The sequence below is a fragment of the Ammodytes marinus genome (genome assembly GCF_949987685.1).
Source record: "Ammodytes marinus genome assembly, chromosome: 9".
Lineage (NCBI taxonomy): Eukaryota > Metazoa > Chordata > Actinopteri > Uranoscopiformes > Ammodytidae > Ammodytes > Ammodytes marinus.
Genome location: NC_137213.1, coordinates 7228388 through 7245988, shown reverse-complemented (window position 1 = coordinate 7245988; position 17601 = coordinate 7228388). Strand labels below are relative to the sequence as shown.

General features: G+C 41.2%; 5 protein-coding genes across 6 annotated transcripts; 4 read left to right on the top strand and 1 right to left on the bottom strand.

The window, feature by feature from the left end:
• Positions 1-394: 394 nt before the first annotated feature.
• orc2 (origin recognition complex, subunit 2) lies at positions 395-5686 on the top strand. 2 transcript variants are annotated; one of them, XM_080033715.1, is made up of 16 exons: positions 395-493; positions 788-859; positions 958-1113; positions 1462-1548; positions 1646-1735; positions 1850-1881; positions 2024-2081; positions 2444-2751; positions 2854-2963; positions 3070-3202; positions 3778-3874; positions 4234-4380; positions 4469-4640; positions 4740-4801; positions 4909-5027; positions 5377-5685. In XM_080033715.1, exons 2-16 carry the CDS (start codon positions 790-792, stop codon positions 5458-5460), a joined length of 1725 nt encoding a protein of 574 aa, XP_079889841.1. In that variant the 5' UTR covers positions 395-493; positions 788-789; the 3' UTR covers positions 5461-5685. The 2 variants fall into 2 exon arrangements, with proteins under 2 accessions (XP_079889841.1, XP_079889842.1); XM_080033716.1 differs by having other exon boundaries at positions 407-545; positions 5377-5686.
• Positions 5687-5755: 69 nt separating this feature from the next.
• Positions 5756-7673, bottom strand: cfap410 (cilia and flagella associated protein 410). Its single transcript, XM_080033717.1, has 7 exons — positions 7521-7673; positions 7345-7363; positions 7159-7205; positions 6804-7033; positions 6463-6613; positions 6254-6353; positions 5756-6161 (listed from the first exon to the last, which is right to left on the bottom strand). Exons 1-7 carry the CDS (start codon positions 7595-7597, stop codon positions 5997-5999), a joined length of 789 nt encoding a protein of 262 aa, XP_079889843.1. The 5' UTR covers positions 7598-7673; the 3' UTR covers positions 5756-5996.
• Positions 7674-7961: 288 nt separating this feature from the next.
• rpl37a (ribosomal protein L37a) lies at positions 7962-10228 on the top strand. The gene is made up of 4 exons (XM_080034251.1): positions 7962-8016; positions 8735-8863; positions 9013-9095; positions 10063-10228. Exons 1-4 carry the CDS (start codon positions 8014-8016, stop codon positions 10124-10126), a joined length of 279 nt encoding a protein of 92 aa, XP_079890377.1. The 5' UTR covers positions 7962-8013; the 3' UTR covers positions 10127-10228.
• A 1337-nt stretch (positions 10229-11565) lies between these two features.
• pecr (peroxisomal trans-2-enoyl-CoA reductase) lies at positions 11566-15211 on the top strand. The gene is made up of 8 exons (XM_080034325.1): positions 11566-11684; positions 12037-12170; positions 12276-12441; positions 12818-12899; positions 12987-13083; positions 13184-13294; positions 14324-14435; positions 14530-15211. The coding sequence occupies exons 1-8, from the start codon at positions 11573-11575 to the stop codon at positions 14610-14612; spliced, it is 897 nt and encodes a 298-aa protein (XP_079890451.1). The 5' UTR covers positions 11566-11572; the 3' UTR covers positions 14613-15211.
• Positions 15212-15722: 511 nt separating this feature from the next.
• ndufb3 (NADH:ubiquinone oxidoreductase subunit B3) lies at positions 15723-17537 on the top strand. The gene is made up of 3 exons (XM_080033777.1): positions 15723-15765; positions 17068-17196; positions 17295-17537. The coding sequence occupies exons 2-3, from the start codon at positions 17069-17071 to the stop codon at positions 17443-17445; spliced, it is 279 nt and encodes a 92-aa protein (XP_079889903.1). The 5' UTR covers positions 15723-15765; position 17068; the 3' UTR covers positions 17446-17537.
• Positions 17538-17601: the final 64 nt, after the last annotated feature.

Genomic DNA, 17601 nt, shown 5'->3' with positions numbered 1-17601 from the left:
AACATTTATTTAGTTTGCATTGAAACCATATTAGAATAAGGAAAAGTGCAACAGAACTAATATTATACTATTTTTAATAATAATTCCAATTGCTATTATTAGCTTCGTTCGACTTGGAGCCGTCTTGCTCAGACCTGCTTTACTATGACGCTCGGCTTGCTGAGCGCACAGCATTTTTGCAGCATTTTTGTTGTGCGCTCAGCAAGACGCGCGTCATAGTTGCGCAGGTCTGAGCAAGTCAGCTCCAAATCGAACGAGGCTACAAATCATCTCAGGAGCAGCAGTCGGTAGCAGTATAAAGTGCATCTTGGGTAATGTAGTCGTTACTGCAGCTAACATTCTGATTGGCCACCATTTGTCCTTTCACCTGTCACGTGGTTTAAAAACTTCATGAGCATGGCGCGGGAAGTTACAACACCACACGGCGCTGCTCTCAGCCTCAGCTCATGAAAGTTTTGTTTAATTTTTTGTCGAGCGACACTGACATCATCCGGTAAGTCCTCGCGGTTTGGACACATTTCTTCTGCGCTCCTCTTTTCTTTAAAGTGAGTATGAAGCCGCTGTATAATGTTGTTGCTTCGCTCCACTCCCAAAGCATTACACTGACTTTACCACAGACACTGTTCCGTGGGCTCAATTTACGTAGTGTAATGACGTTACCGCGAGAGAGATACCGATAAACTAAATGTACTGTCATACAAGTATGTGTGTGTTGTGTTTTGGAGACCATGCTAAGTAGCCTTTTGCCAGCTATTGTCACACTTTGTGTTATGATATGTCCCTACAGTCATGAGTGGGTTGGAGGTGAAGTTCATCGGTGATGGAGATGCTCTGGACCACATCGTGGACAAACAGGAGGGTATGGACAACACATAGGCCTATATAAATTATGAATAATATACATATTTAATAATAAATAAATAAATAATAATGAAATGTTCGTGTGTGTTTTAAAAGGTGCGCAGAGCAACGGTGGATCGGTGCAGAAGATAGTCACGTTTAAGGGCCAAGCAGGACGCAGGGCCCGAGTGGAAACAGAAGATGATGGGGATGATAATGGACTCCTTGATGAGCAGCATTATGTCCATGCTCTGGGAGCCAGCAACACAGAGGGTGGGTGAGGCAGCTGTGATTTGTCAACTCCGATTGGTGGTAGCAAACCTTTGCTCATATTTTACCTTTGCTCTTTTTTTTAAACTCCCAGCTCTCATTGTTTGTTTTGTAATGATATCATTTTGGACCATTATTCATCCTGTTGATAAATTATACAAAACAATACCCAATTTTTTTTAGATCCCAGAACGGGTGCAGTCCAATTCCTACTTATTAAGATATCATATTTTCACTAATAATCAAGGCTTGTTAAATATATATATATTTATATATATATAGATCATATAAAAATGTATTTTATATTGTTTGTTACACCACAGTTTAGCAATTATTTTCTTGGCTTTGTAGAAGATGAGGAAGGTGCATCAAGAGTGGCTGGATCCTCCATCTTCACCTTTCAGAAAGCCAAGCGTGGACACAGCATGGCCCAGACTGGTGAGAGCTTCCATTCTTCTCCATAACACATAATGTGACGTTAGCCTCATTTGTCAGGTAATAATACACTCTCTGTATTTTGCCTGTTCATAAATAGCAAGCGAGCTGGCTCGCACTCCTGGGAAAAGCGTGACCTTCGGGGCCACACAGAATGCTGAGCCCTCTACTCCTACCTGGACAGGACGCAGTGAGTCCAACACACTCTTCTTCTACTTGTTTTTTAATTTGGCCATTCCATGCTCCTGACCTATTCATTACATTAAGCTAAATCTATTCTTTCTCTCTGCCTCTCTCTGACAAGACAAAAGAGGGGAGTGCAGGACGCCACAGAGGGTGAGACATATACACTTCAGATCCAACAACCTTTCATGATGATGTTGCCATTTTTCCATTTGCCGTAGTTAGGGCGTTTTTTTTCTTTTTTTCTTGCTGTGTCCGTTCTGTCAGTGTAACCTCTCTTCTTTCTGTGTGACAGAACAAGAAGGCTCAGTTCGTCTCCACGACGCCCCACAGGCTCAGGAAGAGAATGACAAGTGAGTTTAACATGATATAGTGCAACGGCTTCACGCTTTTTTATATAAAGTGGTTGTCCTGGGGAAATGCACCTGTCGGAAGACTAAGAAGAAGTACTAGAATACATCTTCACCTCATCACTTGATATTGTGGAAAGATTTTAGGCAGTGTTGGATAATATCCTCTTCTGTAACTGGCTTCTTGTCCTTGAAGGCCACCGTACTAGTAGTAAATTCTCCCAACGCGAGGGGTAGACCCAGAGCGTTGCAATGTAGAACTTTCCCCACTTGATGGTGCCAAAATACTCCTTTATTACACGCTGTACCTTTTTAAGATAGATATGGCTGGTTGGCAAAGATCTCAACTTGTTTGATGCTCTCAGCTCCTAGCATACGGTCGGACAGTGATAGTGAGCTGTCCCCGTCTGACTCCGGGGAGGATGATGAAGAAATGGAGGAGGAGCAGCATCCAGTAAAGAAAGAGGACAAGGAGAACACCAAGACTCCAAGAACTCCCAGCAGAACTTCATCTGCACCTCTGTACAAGACTCCAGGCAAGAAGAGCAAGAACACTCCGGAAGCCCTCAGTCAGCCCAGCATGATCGAGGAGTATTTCGAAGCTCACGGCAGCTCAAAGGTGTTGACGTCGGACCGCACTCTGGAGCGGTTACACACCCCTAAACTGGACAGGGTCAGTATGCGACAAGCGTAGTGTTCCGGATGTATGGAGTGGATGAATGAGCCACCGTGGTCCTGTGTCAACCAAGCGCTTCATTGTGTCTTTTTTCCCCAGGAGACGCTGGTCCAGCTGTTGGAAGGGAAGCCGTCATGTTACTCTGAAGAGATCCAACAGCTCCACGACAAACACCGAAAGCACTTCAGCAAATGGATGGTACAGTTGCAGTGAGTGTGTTTTAACATAGTTTTTCCAATCTTTTTTTTTTTAGATAATTTTTGGGGAAATTTGGTACACAACAGCAAATGTCTGTTTTTTTTCCCGTTTATGTAGGTTGGGCTTCAATGTGATGGTCTACGGTTTGGGCAGCAAAAAAGCTCTGCTCGAGGACTTCCGTGTCTCTCATTTGGCTTCAGATGTCCACCTTGTGGTCAACGGATTCTTCCCTTCCATCACTCTGAAATCGGTCAGTACCATGCACAAAATCATTTCCTTAACTTATCCATGCTTTATTGGTACAACCTACATCAAGGATTAAGTTTGGACCAAAAGAGGAGCAGGAGTGGAACAATGCTGGTGATATTATGTATTTTTCCTTTAGTCAAGCACTATAGTATATTCTCACATACATGTTCCTGCCAAGGGAAACTCTCACTAGAGCATCAAGTGTGTATTGATCCATTGTGGTCTTGGAGCCACAGAAATGGTTGGGAAATTAGAAAGAATTTGAGACACAGCCTTTTATTTTTTATATGTTTATTTATAGTGGGTGTCCTAGGGAAATGCACCTGTTGGAATACGAAGAAGTTCTATGGAATAAATAACTAAATACATGTTGACCTCATCACTTGATATTATGGAACAACTTGAGTTGAAGGTGTAGAAGCTGAGCGTTACAATCTTGATTCTTCACCATCACATGACGCCAAAAGACACCTTTTTAATACACACATCATCTTCGAAGGAGGAACGCGTGAGCAATAGCAATTAAGATTATCTTTTTTTTTCTTCTACCCTTATCCTACTCTGCTTTCATTGCAGATCTTAAATGCTTTGACGTGTGAGGTACTAGAGCACCCGGGGAGTTTCCGGACGCCATCGGACCAGATCCAGTTCATCGCTCAGACTCTCAAAGACAGTGAGTGCTTCTTTCAGTTGTAGTAGTTTAATAGTTAGTTATTTTTTTTCGGTCCATGATAGCACATTAGAATACATACATTGTAGGTAGATCAATAGAACATTGGCCCGAAAAGGTGTAGGCTCAAGTCTAGGCTTACCATGGCTACCCTTTTAACATTACATTTGAATATCAAAACAAAAACCGTTTCGAAACCGGTTTTAATAAAATAGAAAACAAAAGTTAATTAATTAATCAAAACAAAACGGTGAACGCAAAAGTTCAAAAAACTATTGAATATAGTTTGGATTATATTATCATCTCTGTTTTAGGTTTACGTTTTGAGTTCTGCTTTTTACAATTGAAACGTTTCCTCTCAGGCCCAGATCTCCACGTGTACCTGCTGATTCACAACATCGATGGACCGATGCTGCGAGGAGAGAAGACCCAGAGTGCACTGGGGCAGCTAGCATCGCTGCCCAACCTGCACTTGGTAGCGTCTTTAGACCACATCAACGCACCGCTGGGTAGGTGTCTGTTAATGGGTGTGCTTGCGGTGGTAATTTTATCGTGAAGTCTGCCTAGTGGCTGACTCTTTTTGGCATGCGTTTTCAGTGTGGGACCAGTTTCAACAGAGTCAGTTTAACTGGCTGTGGTGGGAGTGTGTGACGTTCCAGCACTACGCAGAGGAGACGTCGTATGAGAACTCTCTCCTGGTGCAGCAGACCGGCGCCCTCGCTCTATCCTCCCTCACACACGTGCTGCGCAGCTTGACGCCCAATGCCAGGTACAACATGCACCGTGTGGGAGCTATTTTGTGGCTAATGAATGGCTCCATTATTTCATGGCTCCATTTTTCATGGCCCTGTGTCTTTTCTTTCTGCAGAGGAATTTTCAAACTGCTGGTGACGTTTCAGCTGGAAAACAAAGATAATCCTTCATACACAGGTCCGCACACAAACTCACACACACACCTTAAAATGCTGTGCAGCTGTTTCCTTGAAATGTGCCTGTACCAATGTATCAGTGTCATGTTTTCGTATCACTCTGTGCAGGACTGTCATTCCAAGATTTCTACCAGCGCTGTCGAGAGGCATTCTTGGTGAATTCTGACCTCACATTGAGGACTCAACTGACGGAGTTCAGAGACCACAAACTGATACGGACACGCAAGGTGGATGCCTGCTTCGCTTTTTCTGCATTCTCTTAAAACAGACCCCCCCCACACACACACACAGAATCCAGTCCTTTGTGTTTGATCATCTTTAAGAAGACTTCCGAACGGCCGCTGAGCAACACCCACCTTCTGCTGTTGACACTGATAAAATGTAACATGCATCTGTGACTTTTCTACGAGAAAGCGTATCGTCGGAACAGCACCGCCCTCATTATTTGATGCTTCGACATTGTGACAAAGGCCAGAAAAGACAGAAAGGCATAATAGGTCCTCTCTAAGTTTCACAGATTTGATTCAGCCTCGACTCCACTGTCTCCCACTCACATTTTCTCCCATGATTCTCCAGGGCGCAGACGGAGTGGAGTACTTGATGGTCGCCGTGGACGCGAGCACGCTGATGGATTTCCTGGAGAACGAGGAGGGCGACTGAGACAGAGAAAGCTTTGGACTCGTATATCACTGACAGATCATGGACTGATGGAGATTTGGGTTGAATGGATCACTGATTCAAAGAAAAAGCCCAGTTCCATCTGATCAACAAAAGACATGAGCACAGCTTAAATTAACACCGAAATGTTTCCTCTTTCCATTGTAGCACTTTGACATTCCTATGTGTGTTTGATTGTTCATGTTCTCTTCCACCATATGTCTAATTAAAACCAACACTTAATGTAGTTTATTGCAATTTCATCTCTTTAATTATAGAAATAGATTAACATTTTGCAAACATACATTCTTATGTTCTCGAAAGGCAGGCAGGCATGCTGCTATAATGTTTTAAAAAAACAGGAAAAGTGTTCAGTATTGCTCAAAGTGTGAAAATTGTAACAAGGAATGGTGAGAGGCTAGCGAAACTACAAAATGCCATGTGTATAGCAATTGGAAGGTAACTGGTAAAAAGAAAAAAATAGGAAAGTTGTTTGGGTTAACATGGGAAAAGGCCCTGAGTGCATGCGGTGAAATTATTCAGTGTTGGATGTCAGCAGTCTTCAGTGTCTGCAGTGAATGGTTTAGCATATCTGTGCCCAGTGTGTAAGTCTGGAGTCTGTTCTGTGTCGCTGTGTGCACGACGTGAAGCTCATCTTCATCCAAATCCCTCAGCAGCAGCAGGATGGCATCGAGAGCATGTGTCTGAAAACACAATACAATGTATCAATAAATGGCAGGGAAGAATAAAGAGATTTCATCTTTGTTCCAGCATTTTTCAGAGATGAAGGGAGTACCTTCTTCATGGATGGCTTGCTTTCCCTGGTCGACGGAGAGGAAAGAGAGGGGAACTTGTCTCTGGCTAGGGGCTTCATCCCCAACTCTTCCCTGATTTTGCTAGAGAAGAAAAATAAATTAGTTTTTTAATTTAATATGCCCAAATTAAGTTTTACAGAGTTTTTTCAGATAATGCATTTTCTGTTAAATGTTAAGCCACAAAGCTTACTTGGTCTCCTCCATGTTGTAGTTAAGCGGGTCATTCTCCGTCTCCGCATCTGGAAGTCCATTGGTGGAAAGCTGGTTTTGGGCAATGCCTGGGGGGGTGGTGACCACTTCACCCTCCATGAGAGCAAGCGCAATCTCATCCTCTGTCACTACTGCAAACACACACACATTCCATTACGGCCATTTCTAATCTAATTCCATCACAGCAATGTTTTATCAAATTTATGTCATATCAAAAATCTATGCAGTGTTTTGCTCCAGTTCAACACTATTTGAGCATTTGTTCCATTCATGGGTGAATATCATTTCTTATGCAGTCAGAAAAATCCACTGCACACTCACCATGGTTGTCGAGCTTCTGTAGTCGGGGCAGGCAGCGCAGCACGGTGAGGCGATACTGGCTGAGGTCACTTCCACAACAAGGGTTCTCAGCCAACCAGAGCGCTCTGAGGCGGGTCAGGGGCCGCAGGTGAGACAGCTCGGACAGGGAGGGGATCATGTTCTTCCTCAGGTACAGCTCACACAGAGACCGACAGCCAGCCAGAGAAGACAGGGACGAGATGCTGTTTACACTAAAGGGAGAGAAGAAGAATTGATTGAGCATCCATATAAGTTGATGCAGTGCCAGGATCAGTATCATGTCAGTGTGTGTGAATGTGGTAAGAGAAATAGAGAGCAATGAAGAGTATAGACCAACCTAAGTGCTAGCACCTCAATGTTGGGCATTTGGGAAAAGATGGAAATCTGGGAAGAGAGCCCTTAACTTATTAGATGCACACTTCAATTAAGACAATTTCAATTAGAACCAAAAAGAGTAACACTTTTAACATAAATAGTGGATTCAGTATCAAAACACAAATGATCCATCAGTTTCACTACTCACATCAGTCAGGTTGCATCCCCTGCAAACATGAAATATAAAGGCACGTTACCACAACGAGAATTAAAAATAAGCAGCACTTGTCAAACTCGACCATCAGCATGAACACAAAAAAAACAATGAATATGATGCTAACATTGACACACTCAACAATATGATGCTAACATTGACAAACTCACCAGCAGTTCAGTTTCTTCACGCTTTCCAAGTCGGAGGCCTTAGCTTTAGCGAGGACCAGTTTGCGCGTGAGCTTCATATCTATTCGACTCACTTACCTGTCAACACAGAATATTTTTAATGCACTATATGTTCACAAACAACAAACGCCGCATTATGACAGGGACAGACATTTCAACTCGGCAGCAGGGGAGTTGTTATCCACCACACGAACTACGCATGCGCGTATCCACCGAAGCGTCCTTAGTAACAGTCATTTCCTTTGTGAATATTACGTACCTAAAACCCTTTTTAACCAAAAAATATACAACAGTAACACCACTTGTGGCGAAAAGTTGCAACTATTGAACATATTTAATAATAATAGTTCTATTTAGGGTAGTTGATGCTGCATTCTGAGATAACTCAAAGTCCCACAATGCAGCGTGAGCGACTGGGTAAATCGCGCCTGCGCCGTAAGCAATCCCTCTTTGGACCTACGTCTCCACTGAAACGATGGTGAGCCCCGAATGTCCCCTTCCTAATCCGTATCAATCTAACATTTCTGTAGTTCTAAATGATATAATCACATATTCGAAGGCTCTGTTATGTCCTTTCTCATCAGGCCAGAGCGTTATTTGTGTTGGTTTAGTGATTATATCAAGAGCAAAAGCGATGTTTTCATGTCCTATTGAGACAGAAATGGCTGCCATCATACACTACACTTTCCGAGTCGAAATACCGGGCGGCTAAACACATTAGCTTGCTTTCGTTACAACCTGAATTCCATGCTAGTACAGAGGGCACATAATTTTGAAAATGAAGCTTAGTTACATGTTTCATGACTCAATAGCGACAGTTGCCTCCAAACTTGCTCCCGAGTCGTTGAGTTGGTTAAGGTTAGCTAGGCGGTTAGCATGTTAGAGGAAGCCTGTGATGGCTAACGCTAACTGTTTGCACCACTCATGATAACTCATTCCCTCTCCTACCGGTTTTGCAGCTCAATATTGTATAAACGTCTCTTAAAACTTAACGTGTTTTGAAATTATGCATAAGGTTGTCAAATGTGTATCATTAGAACCTCATTGCCTTGGTATTATCTAGAATCTTTGGGAACAAGTTTCAACTCGTATTCCTGTAACACCGGTATTGTTTAAAGTTAAGTGTCAAATGTGTCGTAGTCACTGCTTGTATCTCTGCATTATTGAATCTAATTGTGTGTTGGTGTTGTCCACAGGCCAAGCGTACCAAGAAGGTGGGGATCGTTGGTAAATATGGCACGCGTTATGGCGCGTCGCTGAGGAAGATGGTAAAGAAAATTGAAATCTCCCAGCACGCCAAATACACCTGCTCTTTCTGCGGCAAGGTAAGCATAACCTCAGGAATCACCAGAACACTGTACTGTGTGTTATTAGTGATGTGCGGAAAGCAGTAATGTTTGGATCTTATGTTTTAGATAACACGATAATATATTGTTTTGGAATTGTTCTGAATGTGTTAATTTTATATTTACAGACCAAGATGAAGAGGAGGGCCGTCGGCATCTGGCACTGTGGGTCCTGCAGGAAGACAGTGGCTGGAGGTGCCTGGACGTACAAGTAAGTTTCTTTTTTGTCTTGCTGTAAATCCACTAGTAGTATTCTTAACTGAAACTGTTGCTGTGGATATGGTTATCGCCATTGTAAAGAAGGTTGTAGCTTAAGGTCCAAGTTTTCTCCTGTCGCTAAACCCAAGGACTCCACTTCCAAATATACAATCACATTATTACCACTGCATGGTGCAGGTGTGCCTGCTGCGATTGTCTGGCATCTGTTGCATTGTTTGACTGTAAATGGTCAGATCACTAAAGGACACTGCCTTTAGTGTTCTGACAGTAAGACGCCTTACATGCTGTCGCTTAGGGAGCTGGACTGTTTTTATATTATGCGAAGCTTCAAATGCTCAACAAAGATTTCTAATTCTGATGTAGGTGATTAACCTGCATGGTTGCTATAAATAATAAGCTAACTGTTAAGTACTAGCAGTTGTAGGTGTATGGTGGTCAAAGAATTGTTAATGTTTGTAGCGCTTATATGGATTATGTTGGCAAATAGTTGTCCTTTTCTAAAATTACAGCAGTGTAATGTCTAATAACAACAAGACGGGGTTCATTTTCTCCTTGTTAATGGGAAAAACTGTTAATAATACGGTGTAAACCATATTTGGAATAAAATAGCCATGGACTAGCCAGACCCAAATATGTATTGATTTGACAGCTTTGCCAATCTATATCGAATATCCTAAAATCAACATTCTACTGAACGGTGTTAGTGAACTAAAAAAGGAGCTCCTCAGTGCTTTTAACTAAATAATTTCTTTAATTGCTAATTGTTGTTAGGGGTGTTAATCTGAAAAGCTTTTTCTTTATATAATAAACATTTACTATTTTATGTCCGATTTGCATGTCCTTGAGTTGAAGCAAATTGCAGTACTGCTATTTATCATGAAAATGTGATGAATTGAATTTGGCAGTATCGTTTGAAATACATACACCAACTAAGTAATGTTTGGTTTTGTCTTTTTCAGCACAACGTCAGCTGTCACAGTCAAGTCTGCCATCAGGAGGCTGAAGGAGTTGAAGGACCAGTAAACCAAGTGCGATGATCACTGGTGGATTTGGGACTTTTTCTATAATTTAACCAACCTGGACATGGCTGCAACATCCATCAAAATAAAGAAGTCTGGAGCGGAATTCTTTGTTTGTGTATTTTTACATGTTATTTTGTTGTGTAGCAGTGAAATCTAAACTAGTGGGCTATAAGTACAGGAAGATTATTCACCAAGCCTACATGAGCAAGGGAATTTCATCACAGAAAGCACAACAGCCATTTGCATGCAGTGGTGCCATAACATAAATGAGGGGTTCAGCTGGCCTCCATTTACTTTGCAGTAAACATTGGTGCTGTTTCCTTTTTAATAAATTAGATTAATACTCCAAATGTATGGCCTTTGTACCTCTGATAAAGGAGTTTGAAGTATTTTTTAAATTTGGATATTGAAGGTAAAGCATTGGAGTTGAATATCTTTGCCAACATGCACTTCAATGACGCTACAGCAGGTTACTGAAATACTGGAGAATAATGTGAAACTTTCACTGAACTAATTAACATGGCATTTTATGCTTGATTTTCTTTCTTTAGGCGTTATCCTGAAACTGCTAGGACAAAAAGGGTCAAGTTGTCATTGTTATATAGTTTCCGAACAACATTATGTTTGTGAGCAAGAGATACACCAGTTTGATGAGCTTATTCATGAAAATCATGGATGCCTCAGGAAGATGTGCATTTTATTCTAAAACCATTAGACCTGTGGTGTTCAACTGGGAGGAGACGGAAATCTCCTTGGCAAAAGCTATCTTACAAAAGAAGCCGATTATATTTGGTACATTTAAGTCATTTCATATCAACAGCATTAGGCCTATCTAATGTTTCATCCCTGAAAAAGGTCTGTTAATGGTATTATAGGGGTCTGTGTTTAGTGCAATACATGCTGCTTATAACAGTGGGTCTTGTGCTATTAAAGAAACAAAACGGGTAAGACCAAGTGACAGTTAATGCTGCCTTTTGATATCTGTCTTTTCTTCAGCACAAGTATAAATAAGCTTATACAGCAATTAAGCAAATTATTTAAAATAAGGTAACAACTGTCATTGTGACAAATGTGCATTGGTAAAAATAATCATATATAAAGAATTACACTTGTATTAGGTCTGGCATGTAACAGTTATTCTTTTGTAGCCAATCATTTGGTTTTAAGAATAATCACCCAATTAGATTGATGATAAAACATTTATCTGTCTACAGTTTTCCAAAGTATAAGATAAACCGTATTTTTAGTTAGACTTTGAAAGCTCCCAAAACTTGGTTTGAAAACAATTTCTCAATAACTTGAAATATCCACGGATACATTTGTAAAAAAATAAATAAAAAACAAAAAAATCTGATACGAATTTTTTATCTTCGCCGTAACTGTCCAGCAGGGGGCGATGTGTTGTGCTTTTCCAATAGCATTTTCTCAGCGGGGTCAAGAAACAACAATGGCGGCGGCCAGTGTTTTCAGACCGGGCTTGTTCAACCAAAAAGTTGCGATAGTAACGGGTGGCGGTACCGGTATCGGTAAAGCTATATCTGCAGAGCTGCTGGAGCTGGGTGAGTTAAGCCAGGTTTTAAGGTCAAGAGACATTTCCCCCTTTGCGGACGGTTTATAACTGAACGAATAGAGGGAGCCGAGTGAACTTTGACATAGAGCTCAACCTGTTTAAGGTTCAAACCTGACACAGCTTTAAATACAATGGTTAGTGACTGCTATTAAATTCAAAGATGTTATAATAAATGACAAATTTACAGTCAGTGCAGGGGCAATATAATTGTGACTGGAGGTGACCTCATTCCCAATTATCACACCAACTAGCAGCTGTGGCCTCTCTTTTCATTTTCTTCCCAAAATAGCATCTTACAGTGACTGCCAAACTTTTGTCATGACAAACTATCATGTGTCCAGGTTGCAATGTGGTGATCTCCAGTAGAAAGATGGAGAGGTTGGAGGCTGCAGCTCAGGAGATGAGACAGAAGATCCCTCCCTCCAACCCTGCATGTGTCACCGCTCTACCGTGCAATATCCGAAACGAGGATGAGGTGGGCCATCTGCAAAAACCCTTCAGCCCTAAATCAGCCTTATGTCACCAACGACCGATCACAACATTTCATTGTGGCATCTTGTTTTGCTCCTCTGCTTTTCAGGTGAAGACTCTAGTGTCGTCTGTGCTGAAGCAGTACGGCAGGATAGACTTTCTGGTGAACAATGGAGGAGGTCAGTTCAGCAGCCCAGTGGAGCACATGTCTTCAAAGGGCTGGAAGGCCGTGGTAGACACCAACCTCACTGGGACCTTCCACTGCTGTCAGCAGGGTAAGGTGCGGACAACTACTGGTGGTTAAGCATGTCTTCTGTTAAAGGTGCAGTCAGTGATTCTGGCGAAAGTTGTTTAGCCCAAAGTCCCTTTTTTTTCAAAATCAGTGTATATCTCCTCAAGATCTGCTACCGGTCCGTACTGTGTGTGTGTGCTGAAAAAAACCTGGTGTAAATACACAGCCTAGGCTCTGCAAACTGGTATGTAAACAAAGGGAACCCACCATGGCTACTATCATGCCTTTTAAAGAGCCTAGGCTGTGTATTAAGACTGGATCGTGAGGAGATGTTCACGGATTTTGACAACAAACACTATCCAGTATCGCAGACTCCGCCTTTTAAAGCTCTCCTGTGACTCTGTGTTCTGTCCACACAGTCTATGCAGCGTGGATGAAGCAGCATGGCGGTGTGATCGTCAACATCATTGCTGACATGTTTAAAGGCTTCCCGGGCATGGCGTAAGCAGCACCGCGCATCAAACTCACTCATAAATGTTAAGTTAATTTCCTCTATGTCTGAAACGCTGCACTTCCTCTCCCCGACAGCCACACAGGAGCAGCCAGGGCAGCAGTGGACAACTTAACAAAGACTCTGGCCATTGAGTGGGCAGCCTCGGGGGTCCGAATCAACGCTGTAGCCCCTGTGAGTACATGTCATGAGTTGACGCATCTTCAGTGTTGGAGGTCTTTTTCTAATTGTTAGGTCATTTCAAGCTGGTGCATTTGTCTGGTTCTGGTTGCAGGGCATAATCTTCTCCAAAACTGCAATGGAGAACTATAAGGAGCTTGGGCCAAAAATCTTCAAGATGTCAGTTCCGTTTAGCCCCGCAAAGAGGCTGGGAGTTCCAGAAGAGGTGTGGAACTACGCAGTGACACCCATAATCTTTTGAGGAAATGCACATGTACACAGTCATCGCTGTGTTCTTGAAAGACATACACATCCAAAGTTTTTTTTTTAAATATCAGTTGTTTATTGGTGTGAATGCTGAGGGTTCGAGTCAACATTTTAGACTTCACGGATTTTCTTCAAAATGAGCACATATGTTGATTATGACTCAGAGATGACATCATAAGAGTTTAGAGATCAAAGGTCAAATTTCAAGGTCACTGTGACGTTGCCTTTTGTGACTGCATTATCTCATGAACGCTTCCATGGTTTTTCTTCAAATTTTGCACAAATGTTGATTCTGACTCAAAGATGAACTGATTACATTTTGGAGGTCATAGTTCAAGGTCATAATTCATTCCTCATTTCAGCTAGAAAGTCCATTCAAACTTCCAAATATTCCAAATTTTTCAAACATTCTATTATTCAACCATTCTGTTCATTCAGATATATTCATCCTTCGTTCTTCATCAACATTCAGCAGTGAAGCGTCAGCTGCTTCAGCATCAGCTTCAGTAGCGTCAGCATTCACACAGCAATTTCTTCAAGGAATTGCATTTCTAGTTGGCCTTTAAAATGCTTAACAAAGTTATTTTTCATACATCCTAACTATGTATACACATCTGTCTTGGCAGAATCATCTTCAACTGTCAATGTCAATTTATGAAAAATCACCCATTAGTGGTGGAGTTGGCGATTCTGGACAATGCTTGTTAAAATCACTTTTTGTCAAAATCAGTGAACACCTCATGATCTGCTACTGTGTGTGATGAAAACAAATCTGGTGTTAATTCACTGAGCAAGCAACATGCCAATTTACAGAGCTTAGGCTGTGTGTAAACACAGTTTTTTTTTTCAGCACACATACACACAGTATGGACCGGTAGCGGATTGTGAGGAGATTTGAGAATGTGATGACAACAAGCCATCTCCAGATTCGCTGACTCCACCTTTAATTTGTCTATTGGTTTCAATCACTTTGTGTTTTTATGTTCAGATCTCATCATCAGTGTGTTTCCTGCTCTCTCCTGCTGCTTCCTACATCTCAGGAGCCACCCTGAGGGTTGATGCAGGAACGAGTCTGTACCACTCCATGTGGGAGATACCTGGTACGCACAACATGCTAACCCATCCACACTTCAGTCTATACAGTATACAGTATGTTATATACTTGATAATTAATCCTTGTATATTTGTCTGTAGACCACAGTGCATGGCCCGAGGCTCCAGAGGGAGAGAACCTGGATGCTCTGAAGGACATGCTCAACCCGAAAAGCAAACTCTGATTCATTTTCGTGGCATGGTCTGACTCTGAGCCCAATGTTTTAAAACATTCACAACAAACATCATGGACGTTGTGCTGTGTCAGCACCACAGGAGCCTTTATGGCCTGGTTGTAAGATAGTGGGATTTCATGTTATTATCATCATCATTATTATAATTGTATCATAATTGTATGTAATTAACAACAAACCTGAGTGTCTAATTATCTTCATGGATAATGAGTTGTGACATATATTGTACTTACATTTTCTTCCCAATGCCTTTTGAAAGTTGGGAAATAAACATGCAGTGTTTTATAACACAACTACTACAAAGACCAAATATGGATCTTTGTGGGAAAATAGAAGTTCTTATTTGAAAACCTGCACTGGTTTTGTGTCTCTGAGGTTGTTTTAAATTCAGCAGCTACAAAGCTGATATCAAGCGACCTTTACCTTTTACTTTTTAGAATGATATATGAAAGTGGCTCCTATAGCGATAATGGGGCAACAAATGACATTGACTGTCTTTGATATTCATCAAAGACTGTCATTGACAGTTAAAGATTAACATCTTAATGTAAGTTACAATACACATCTTTGTATAACATAACCCTGAATGTGAGAAATCTTTTTCAGTGTTATTTTATGTTATTTAAATGAAAACACTGTATAATAAAAGACTAATCAAAAATAATTTGTCATTTAATGTATATTTAATGTATATCTGTGGATGCAAAATCTCTTTAAAAAAATTCTACCACCAGGTTTATAGATAAATAATATTATGAGAAAAAATTATTTAGTGATTTTGAACAGTATACTAAGGAATATGTAGAGCAAACCTTTTACTGTATATACTATCTATGAGCAAAACCTATACAGATGAGCATACGCCTACATTTTGAACATTAGTAAAGTTGTTATGCTGAAACAGCTGCTTTACAGTTTCCATAAATTATTTAACGTATATAAAAACAATAAATAGACGGTTAGTTTCCTCATAAAAGTCCTGCATTACATATACAGTTCCCACTGGGGGGAAATGTCAAAATCCCTTTGTAAAAAACAACGCTGAAGTATTTTGTCCCGAATGGTTTGCCGTACATTTGTCGCAAAGCAGCGTTAACTGTCGTAACATTCAGTCCAATATCAGAGGTCACAACAAACCATACAGGTAGGGTGTGTTTTTTTAATACAATCATCATTGAGGGCGCATGATTTTTAGCTCTCACACAGTGGATGACAACACACACTTTACACACAAGGAGAAGTCGATAATGTTTCTCAGAGCAGACGCTGCACTTCAATTCATCTAGTTTATGTATCGAGAGGACGCAGCATGCTAACGTTACACTAGCTGAGGGGACGCGGTTTGTCAACGCTTCGACTCAGATAATCACTATTATTCATTTATTTGAGGAAGGCAAGTTAGCTTAGTAATCAATGACACTGACCGGATCACGATACCCGGTCATTGATCCTCGCAGGCAGTGTCAGATCAGATGTCAATAACGATGAACACCTGTGAGCGATAGCAGGCAGCTACATGTTTTATATCTTTGGGTATTACTTAGAGACAGAAGTTTTTCTCTGTTATAAAAGAAAAGAAAGCCTATAAATGTATAATATATCCGCATGATGTCAAACTAGTAGTATCATTTGGTATGAATTGATTGATTTAGCTGTAGCGTAGAACTTAGATTTAATTTTGATTGTGAAATATTGTGCAGTTTGTGGCATCTAGTGGAAGATAAGTCTTGCTCCTAAAAAAATACTTGAGGAATAATGCTATTCCAGCCAAAGGCCACATTTGCTCCCACTTTAGCTGGATTAAAAAAAAACAATAGTCATTTGCACTGAAATGCCAAAGATATGTGTTGAGCCAGTGTAATGTGGACATATTGGAATAGCAGCCAGAAGGACATGTATGAGTAAAGCAGCTAAAAACCTTCTACTGAAGTAGTTTTCTCTGTGGTTATGCAGTGGGTTTTACAATGTATTTGGAACTAAATTAAAGTTGTGTATCTTTACAAGAGGATGACTGCATTATCATTAAAGAACAAACTCTCAAATATTGCAGGGAAGGTGATTGGCAACTCGTAAAAAACTACTTTTAACAAATGTTGACGGTGCGGTTCAAAGACATGCTAATGTCTTATTGCAGACCCTTCACACTCACTTTTATTTTTATTTATTTCAACATGCAAGTTATTAAGAACAAGTTCATATTTACAATGGCAGCCTGACAAGCGACAAAAGCCACTTAGGGGAAGAGGTCTAGGAGATAAATTACATCAGACTTAAAATACACTTTCAAATAACCAAAATAGGCAGTCAACAAACAAGACATGAGGAGCGAACAGGTATACAGATGAAATAAGGAAGTGAGAAGATGTCTCTATTAGCAAACTACATGCTAAATTACATTTAACTAACACCAATGTGTATATATCATATCCACCATATCTGTTCTCAGCATGGGAGGTGACCACGGCCATAGCAAGATGTCTTTGCCAGACTGGAAGCAGTGGAAGACGGCTGGAACGCCGCTGGAGTTCACGCAGCAGAGACTGGCAGCCAGGGGCCTCAAAGACCCATGGGCCCGGTAAGTATTTCTACCTATATGAGACGTAGCTGATATTTTAGTTTTATCATATCCCTGACCCCCCGCCCACCCCCATCTTTTCTCTCTCGTCTCTGCAGTAACGAGGCTTGGAGGTTCCAAGGCGGCTTTGCTCGTGCTGTGACTTTCTCTGACGTGCTGCTGAAAGGATTCAAGTGGGGCTTTGCTGCCTTCACCGTGGCTCTGGCTGTAGAGTACGCCCTCTTCCCACCAAAGAAGGGCGGCCACTAATGTCATCACTTTACCTCAATCCCAGACCACATTGGGGTCTAATAATAGTCTGTATTTTCTGTTAATTAAATTTTTCTTTTTGATCACCACAAGGTTTTTGCCTATTTTTCTTCCAACCCTGTCAAACCTTTAAACCCTTTTCAGCTTTGTTTGCAC

Bases quoted from the DNA above. Each gene is read 5' to 3' on its own strand.
- orc2 (XM_080033716.1), top strand. From the start codon at position 790: ATGAGTGGGTTGGAGGTGAAGTTCATCGGTGATGGAGATGCTCTGGAC. The intron at 3,875-4,233 runs GTGAGTGCTTCT...GTTTCCTCTCAG, and splicing joins CGCTCAGACTCTCAAAGACA to GCCCAGATCTCCACGTGTAC. The intron at 5,028-5,376 runs GTGGATGCCTGC...ATGATTCTCCAG, and splicing joins AACTGATACGGACACGCAAG to GGCGCAGACGGAGTGGAGTA.
- cfap410 (XM_080033717.1), bottom strand. From the start codon at position 7,597: ATGAAGCTCACGCGCAAACTGGTCCTCGCTAAAGCTAAGGCCTCCGAC. The intron at 6,614-6,803 runs GTGAGTGTGCAG...GTGTGTTTGCAG, and splicing joins ACAGAAGCTCGACAACCATG to TAGTGACAGAGGATGAGATT. The intron at 6,162-6,253 runs GTACTCCCTTCA...TTGTGTTTTCAG, and splicing joins GCAAGCCATCCATGAAGAAG to ACACATGCTCTCGATGCCAT.
- rpl37a (XM_080034251.1), top strand. The intron at 8,864-9,012 runs GTAAGCATAACC...TTATATTTACAG, and splicing joins CCTGCTCTTTCTGCGGCAAG to ACCAAGATGAAGAGGAGGGC. The intron at 9,096-10,062 runs GTAAGTTTCTTT...TGTCTTTTTCAG, and splicing joins GGAGGTGCCTGGACGTACAA to CACAACGTCAGCTGTCACAG.
- pecr (XM_080034325.1), top strand. From the start codon at position 11,573: ATGGCGGCGGCCAGTGTTTTCAGACCGGGCTTGTTCAACCAAAAAGTT. The intron at 12,171-12,275 runs GTGGGCCATCTG...TCTGCTTTTCAG, and splicing joins ATATCCGAAACGAGGATGAG to GTGAAGACTCTAGTGTCGTC. The intron at 14,436-14,529 runs GTACGCACAACA...ATTTGTCTGTAG, and splicing joins CTCCATGTGGGAGATACCTG to ACCACAGTGCATGGCCCGAG.
- ndufb3 (XM_080033777.1), top strand. From the start codon at position 17,069: ATGGGAGGTGACCACGGCCATAGCAAGATGTCTTTGCCAGACTGGAAG. The intron at 17,197-17,294 runs GTAAGTATTTCT...TCGTCTCTGCAG, and splicing joins CTCAAAGACCCATGGGCCCG to TAACGAGGCTTGGAGGTTCC.